The sequence below is a fragment of the Penaeus monodon genome, chromosome 42, assembly GCF_015228065.2.
Source record: "Penaeus monodon isolate SGIC_2016 chromosome 42, NSTDA_Pmon_1, whole genome shotgun sequence".
Classification (NCBI taxonomy): Eukaryota; Metazoa; Arthropoda; class Malacostraca; order Decapoda; family Penaeidae; genus Penaeus; species Penaeus monodon.
The window spans coordinates 20,879,194-20,888,324 of NC_051427.1; the positions used below are offsets into that span (position 1 = coordinate 20,879,194).

General features: G+C 32.1%; 1 protein-coding gene across 1 annotated transcript in view; it reads right to left on the reverse strand.

The window, feature by feature from the left end:
* Nucleotides 1-568, reverse strand: part of LOC119599195 — an 8,438-nt gene extending 7,870 nt beyond the window's left edge. Inside the window, exon 1 of the mRNA XM_037948939.1 lies at nucleotides 427-568. Coding sequence (XP_037804867.1) covers nucleotides 427-568 — 142 coding nt within the window. The remainder of the gene's footprint in view (nucleotides 1-426) is intronic.
* Between the last annotated feature and the right edge of the window lie 8,563 nt (nucleotides 569-9,131).

The following is a 9,131-nucleotide window of genomic DNA, read 5'->3' on the forward strand; positions in this document are numbered from 1 at the left end:
TTCTCTCTCTCTCTCTCTCTTTCCCTCTCTCCTTCTCTCTCTCTCTTTTTCGCTCGCTCTTTCTTTCGCTTCCTTCTTATCTTTCTTCTCTCATCTCTTTTTCTCTCTTCTCTGCCTCTCTCTCTCTTCTTCCCTTTAGTCCTTCTTTTTCCCTATCCTTCTCTCTCCACTTTTTCTTCTTTCTCCCTCCCTCTTTCTTGTCTTTCGTCCTCATCTCCTCTCTTACGCTCTACCCCTTATTTCCTCCTTCTTATCTCTTGTTCCTGTTCTCTTCCTCTTTCTACATATTTCCCATCTACCCTCTCTCTGCGGAGAGAGAGATCTAACAAAAATAATTAAAAATGTACAGCCTACTTTTTCACTTGTGCGCCGTCATGGACACACTTCGTCACATGTACTTCTTGGACAGCCTGTACCATGTCCAACTGCTTCTTGTTAATAACACAATGACCTTGGCCGCTGCAAGGTTAATGGTCTTATTTTCGTCCATACACTTTGGGGGTTTCTTGATGTATTTTTTCCGTGGACATGTCTGGGGGCCTGAAAGGATGGTGAGGGTGGGGGTCATTCATGGGCGTCCATTTGTGCTTTGGAGCAGGGAGGGGCGGCTCCAGGCAAGCATGGCCAGGACACTTTTCCCCCTAGGCAAGCTCATTGATTTTATGAACCACATACTACCCCAAGACTCACACAGTTTTTTTATATTTTTGGATGGTTATCTAAAACCATACACAAAGCAAGCAGCAAGCAAAAAATAATAAACAAATGTGTGTGTATGGATTTTTAGAGTATGTATGTATATGCATGGTTTGTGTGTGTGTGGTGTGTTGTGTGTGTGTTGTGTGTGTGTGTGTGTGTGTGTGTGTTTGTGTGTGTTTGTGTTTGTGGCGTGTGTGTCTGTGCGTGCGAGTGTATCTGTGCGTGCGTGTGTCCTGTGCGTGCAGTGTGTCCGTGCGTGCGTGTGTGTCCCCGTGCGTTCGTGTGGGTGTCCGTGGCGTGCGTGTGTGGTCCGTCGTGCGTGTGTTCCGTGCGTGCGGGTGTGTCCCCGTCCGTGCGTGTGTGTCCTGTGCGTGCGTGGCAAGTCCGTGTGTGGGTCTGTGCAAGCGTGTTGTGTCTGTGCGTGCGTGTGTGTCCGTGTCGTGCATGTGTGGTCTGTGTGTGCGTGTGTGTCTGTGTGGTGCGGTGTCTGTGTGTGCCATAAGTGTGTCTGTGTGTTGTGTGCGTGCGTGTGTGTCCTGTGTGTGTGTGTCCTGTGTGCTGTGAGGTGTCTGTGTTGCGTGTGTGTGCGTGTGTGTGCGTGGAGTGTGTCTGTTGTGTGTGTTGTGTTTTTGGGGGTGTGTGTGTGTGTCGGTGTGGTGTGTGCATATGTGTTGTGGTGTGTGCATATGTCTGTGTCTGTGTGTGTCTGCGTGTGTCTGTGGCTGCGTGCGTGTGTCTGTATGCGTGTGTGTGTCTGTGTGCGTGTGTGTGTGTCTGTGTCTGAGTTTGTGTCTGTTGTGCACGGTGTGTGTCCTGGTGTGCGTGTGTGTGTTGTGTGTGGTGTTGTGTGTGTGTGTGTGTGTGGTGTTGTGTGTGTGTGTGTGTGTGTGTGTGTGTGTGTTGTGTGTGTGTGGTGTGTGTGTGGTGTGTGTGTGTGTATGTTGTGTGTACACCTTTACTATATACATATGCATACATACAAAATGCACACACCACACACACAACACACACACACACACACACACACACACACACAACACCACACACACACACACACGACACACCACCACCACACACACCCACACACGCATGCACACGCACAACACCATAATCTTTTCTTTCACTCGTCTTGCTGTTTGTCTGCTTGACATTTTTTTTTTTATTGTTCTGTCTGGTCGTGTCATCTGTCCCTGTCTTGTCTATCCCTTATCCAAAATGGTCTTTCATAATACCCCTATGAATTTTTGGAAATTTTTTGATCAACCTAAAAATTAATTTCAAAAACTAAACTCAACACAAGAGCAACAAATTAAAATAAATCTAACATCTGAAGAGATGTTTACAATAGATACAAACAGACCCGTATATGCAATTTAAACATCCTTCTCCGGGTGCAAAATAGCCAAAGCACTAAACAAAAAATTTGGCTCAGGGTTGGGCTCCATGCCACTCATGAAACAATCCAACTGAGGTTTCCAGTGACAGGAATACCCACCTATGGAATGCGACAAAGCTCTTAGAGGGTGGATTTAGACCTCCGTGTGCATTGAAGGAACGGTACCTATGCATCATGTCCACCATAATGAGGGGAAAGTACTATCCATAAGCCCCTATGACAAGGAAGGAGGACACCCCCCCATGCTCTGGAGCCCTTCTTGCCCCACGGCATGACCTCGAGGCACTGTCTATTACCATCTTGTTGGAGCATATCAGATGACAAGTAAATATAGGCATAGGAAAATGGCAAAAAAAGCCAAAATGCTTCTCCCAGAGTCTTGTAACAAACTCTCTCTGAGCTGCCTACCAGCCCACACCGGATAAGAGCCGCCAACTCCAAGAGTAAGTCTATGGCCTGATTTTGGGCCACTCCGGCAGCAAGGCACCTGGACCCCAGCGGGGTTGAGACTTTAACTAGTTCTGTTTTAACAAACAAGGTTCTAAAACAACGTAGAATGCAGATGCCATCATCTAATAACCGTTTGTTTCAGTGTGAAATTTTGGTGTCTTCTACACCCTTTGAAACAAACTGTGAACCTCAGAACATTACATCATTGAAACTATCATTTCTTCATTACCTTTATACAACTTTATGAATGCCCTTCATGTATTGTGTTCCTCAAATCTAATACCCTTATTTCCCCTCTACATTATTTTTGTGAAAGAGCTAAGCATGCTTAATGTGATGACTCGCAATGGCATGTGTTACGGAAGTCGTCCTCACATGAATCTGAAACTCTTTTATAACTTCAAACATACCATTGTCACGTTCTTTCTGCATTTTCACCATTAGTATACCATCTGTGTCTCCTATTCTACAAACCACACTAAAATAGACTTCCACACTTCCATTTTTATTAGACTTAACTGCTTAAAAAAGTTTTAGATAGATGTTCCTAGAGCAAATCTAGTAAGTAAGTTGCACTGGCCTACTGGAAACAACCCAATAACCGTTATATTAGTTATGGTAACATTAATAATAATAACCATCATCATCATCATTATCATAAAGATGATGATGATGAGATGATGATGATGTGATATGATGATGAATGATGATGATTATGATGATGATGATGATGATGATGATGATGATGATGATTATGAATGATAATGATGATGATGATGATGATGATGGATGATGATAATATGCTAATTATAATAACATGAACAAAATAAACTTGAAGACAAAAAAAAAAAAAAAAAAAAAAAAAAAAATAAAATAAAGATGATGGTGATGTAATGAATGATAATAGAAAAAATAAAGTTAACAATATGATCATTACCATCACCATAGTACTATTAAATTAAAAATTATCCTTATTACAAAACTAATGACATAATGATAATAATAATAATAATGATAATAATACTAATAATACTAATACTAATAATAGATATAATATTAGATGATGATGATTATAATGATGCAGATAATTAAAATATTAACAATGAACAACAACAACAATAGTATTAGTAACAATAGTAAGATAATAATAGTAATAATGATAATATAATAATAATAATAAGAATAATAATAATAAGAATTTATAATAATAATAATAATAAATAATAATAATATAAGAATGATACTAATAATAATAAAAATAAAAAGACAACGCCCACAAAAACAACAACACAAAACCACTACTACTACTGATGATGACGATGGCGATTGACGATGATAACAACAGACAGGACTAATAATATTAGTACATTGATGAGGATGAACACAATATAAAAATAATAATAGTAACAACAACAATATAATACCAATATGGGGAGTAAAGTGAAAAAAAAAATTGTATAAACAATAACACGTAACAATGGGATGAGTTATACTGCTGCCCGGTGACAGTGCGCAACAGCCAATGATATGATACGGAGAATGATGACAAGATGGAAGCAGCAGCGGCAGCAGCGATTAAGAGTAGAGTAAGAAGTGATTGGGGGTAGTATGAGTAGTAGTAGTAGTAGTAGCAGAAATACGTAGAAGTAAGAATGTAGAAGTAGAAGTAGATAGGGCAGTAGAAGTAAGAGGTCAGGAAGCCGTAGAAGTAGAAGTAGTAGTATGAGTAGTAGTAAGAAAAAAGGTATATCTGCAAGGAGAAAAAGCAGGAATGGGAGCATAGAATGGCGGAATGGAGCTGAAAAAAAAACGGTGGTAGAGGCCATTTTGGGAAGGATACGAAGTAGTAATCAGAAAAAGAATAAAATAACTATAAACATGATACAATGATAATAGAAAAATAATCCATAATAATAACAATAGTAATAACAATAACGACTATGAATTTTAATATTATATAATAAAAATATAGATTGCTATATAATATCTACATAATATAGAAATAATGTGTGTTTTTGTGTAATAATATAAATATTAAGTATTCACTACACAATATATATATATATATATATATATATTATATATATATAATATAATATAACATATATCCATATATACATAATATTACATACATAATACATATATAACATACATTATATACATATATATAACATATACATCTATACATATACAATATATTTATATTATAATATATATTATATACACACATATATATATCTATACATATACATATGTATATATATATATATATATCTTATATATTATATATAATATATATTACATATAACTATATAAAATATTACAAAATATGTTATATAAATCATATATATATATATATATATATATTATATATATATATATAATATATATATATATATATATATATATATATATTATGTATATATTATATCTATTGTATATATAATATATTTATAGGGGTATATATTATATATATATATATATATATATATTACATAAATAATACATATACATAAATATATTGAATATATGCTATATATATCAACAAATATACAAAAATATGAAATATATATATATAACTAAATACATATATATACTATATCTATAATATTTATATAATATATAATATATAATATATATATATATTTATTAATATCTATAAATTATATATAATTTATTATTGATATAAATCTTATATTTATAAATTATATAATAATACATATAATATATAAACAATTATATAAATAAATATATATGGCAACATACGTATAATATGTATACAAGTTATGATATTAATATGATATATATATATATATATATATATATATTATTATCTATATATATATAAATATATATATATTTATTCATATATTAATTTATATATATGATATATATATATATATATATATAATATAATATACTATATATATATATATTATATATATATATATATATATTATATATATATATATCATATATTATAATATATAGAATATAGAATTAAATATTATATAAATTATATATGTATATATATATAAATTTATAATATAATATATATATAATATATATATATATATAATATATAATATATATATATATATCCTATATAAATATATAATATATATATAAATATATATATAATATATAAATATGTATAAATATATATACATATATATAAATATACATATAGATATATATATATATATGATATTTTTATATATATATATTTACAATACTATGTACAAATATATAAATATATACATATATATAATATCTATATTCTCATACCACACTGAACTGAAATTTGTCTAGTCTAACCTAAATTCTAAAACTTGAAGCATAATTTTTTGTGTTATGTGCCAAGGAAAAATTTGGGTCCATAATAGGTTTACAATAATATAGCAATAGCAAAATTATCATATAACAATAATGAGAATAGAATATGAACCCAATGACTCAACAAAAATAATAACTATAATGATTATAATACTGATGATGTGAGGATTATACACAATAATACTGATAATATCAATAATATGATAGCAATAATAAATGAGAAACAATCATAATAATCATAATCAAATCATAATCATAATAATATTCATAAATAATAATAATTAACATCAACAAAAAGGGGAATAACAAAAAAAATAATAATAATAACTATAGAATCAAAAAACAACTGTAATTATATTATTATGGGGTTTATCCATCATCCACCACCCCATCCCCATTAGCTTAACCCGAGCCATACCATCAACATTGTCTGTGGCCTCTCATTGATTGGAGATGAACCCACAACTATCATCCCCTTCCAGAAGTCAAAAGGAAAGGATCTTTCACGCACTGACCATCCCAAACCCCTCTGCCGCCTCCTTCCTTTTTGGCAGGTAAATGAAAAATGTGTAATTTTACAGATGATATCTAGGTAGTAAGTGTCATCTATCAAGATTTTTGGTGCACATTTAGTGATATTTATGAAAAAGACAACCCTTAGAAAATAGTGAGTGTGAGCCTAAATTCCTGAGCAAGAGCAACTAACCAAGGGAACAAGTCACACGTCCATGGGTCAAATACACCTAATGGCTTAATGACCCATTCATGAGATCATTTAAGTATGGCACTATTTCAATCAAAATAGGGGATATCAATATGTAAATCACCCCAAGGCTTTTAAAATTCACTGTTTATTAGCCAAATACACTTGACGATGTAAAATATGTTATCCCATTGTTAATAAGCCATGGATTTATCTTTAAAAAATCATAAATAATGTAACCCAATGCAACGGCCATGCATATATGTACATGCCATGCCCGCTGTGAATTTACTTTCTTAACTGTTTTTTTTACACATAGATGGCACACTTGTACAAGTCACCAATGAGCTAATTAAACTGTAAGACCTGTATCGCTACTACTACTAACTACTACTTACTACTACTACTGAATACTAACTACTACTATAATAATAATAATATAATATATATAATAAATAAATAAAAAATAATTATAAATTTAATTATTAAAAAAAAATAAAGAAAATGAAATAAATAAATAATATATATTTTTTTAATTTGCAATTTTCCCCCAGTTTATTGGGTTTAAAATTACTGATGAAAAAATCGTGGGTCAGTGGGGAAACCATTTTTTTTTCAGGCCAGCACCTATGCACGCACATCAATTCCACACGCACCACTCACATTCAACGCACCCACTCACACATACGCTAAACCTGAAAAGCTCAACATTGGTCCATCAAATGTCTTGGGTGGGGTCTGCAGAATTGCACTTGTGCTTGAACAACAGGGAAGAGGAGCAAACACCAGCCCAATGATTGGTAGTGTAGTCGTTATTGTACAAAAATAAGATGATAACCATTTTTTTTTTTTTTCCAATAAATCATGAAAATATTATTCTATAATATGCAAACTTTTATTTTTGTATAAATCTGTGGCAAAAGGGAACATGCACGATATTTTTTCTATGTTCTTTTCTTATGTATCCCATAAACCTACATAATGAATTTGATATGGATAAGACCAAATTTTTTACTTAGCTGGAAAGCTCATCATTTTTGATCATTAGCATTATATAAAATTCCTATACTTTCCAACAAATTAACTGTTTCTGGTCACCTATTGGTCTATCATGATTTTTTAACCATGGTAAAAAAAATAAGATAAATCACGTAAATATTAGTTAAGAAAATGTTGCACGTTCCATTTTTTCTATAACTGGTTTTCACTGCCTAGTCAGTTATCACTGTTTATTATTAATATTATACACTGTGTGAGTGATGATGGTGACTGGAGATGAGTGATGATGATATTAATGATGATGATGAATGATGATGATGATGATGATGATGGATGATGATGATATGATGATGATGATTGATGTGATATGATGATGATGGATGATTATGACGACGACATTAGACTGGAAAAGCTCATCATTTTGATCATTAGCATTATAATTAAAATTTCCTATACTTTCGCAACAAATTACTGTTTCTGGTCACTTGGTCTATCATGTTTTTTAACCATGGAATAAAAAAAATAATAATAATCCCATAATAATGACCCGTTTAGAAATGTTGCAGTTCCATTTTCCTATAACTGGTTTTCCTGCCTAGATCAGTTCATCACTGGTTTTATTATTAATATTATTAACACTGGTGATGATTGATGATGGTGACTGGAGATGATTATGATGATGATGATGATGATGATGTGATAGATGATGATGATATGATGATGATGATGATGATGATGAATGAGGGATGATGATGATGATGATGATGATGATGACGACGATGAATGATGACGACGTGCTGATGTGATGATCATGAGATCAACGATGATGATGGTGATGATAACTATAATAATAAAAATTACAATGATAATCAAATTAATAATAGTAATAGTAACAAATATAATCAGAATATAACAATAATAATATAATAATAATACTATATAATAATAATAATAATTACAATAATAACAATAATAACATACCATATACTTCATAAATTATATTCCTTACCATAGCAATATGGATATTAACAATATAAAAAAATGTTTTATGTTATGTATGTATGATATGTATGTAATTATGTATTATGTATGTATGGTATGTTGTATGTATGTATTATGTATGTATGTAGTATTTAATTGTGTGTGTGTGTGTGTGTGTGTTGTGTGTGTGTGTGTGTGTGTGTGTGTGGTGTGGTGTGTGTGTGTGTGTTGTGTGTGTGTGTGTGTGTGTGTTCATACTAGATATATATACACACACATATACATATATATCCATCCACACACTACGTGCTACATACCATACACACAGCTCATACATGCGTACATACATACATCACAACACATGCATACATTACATACATACCACCACACATACATGCATACATACACACTAGCGAAACAAAAAAAAAGGATTTTTAAAATAAAATGAATCCAGCTGACTGGGCGCCGCAGTGTCCTCCGCCGCCCAAACAGATGGCAGCACTTCGCTTTGTTGACGGTTGGTTTCGAATGAAATTTTTTTTTTTTTTTGAAAATTCGATTATTTCC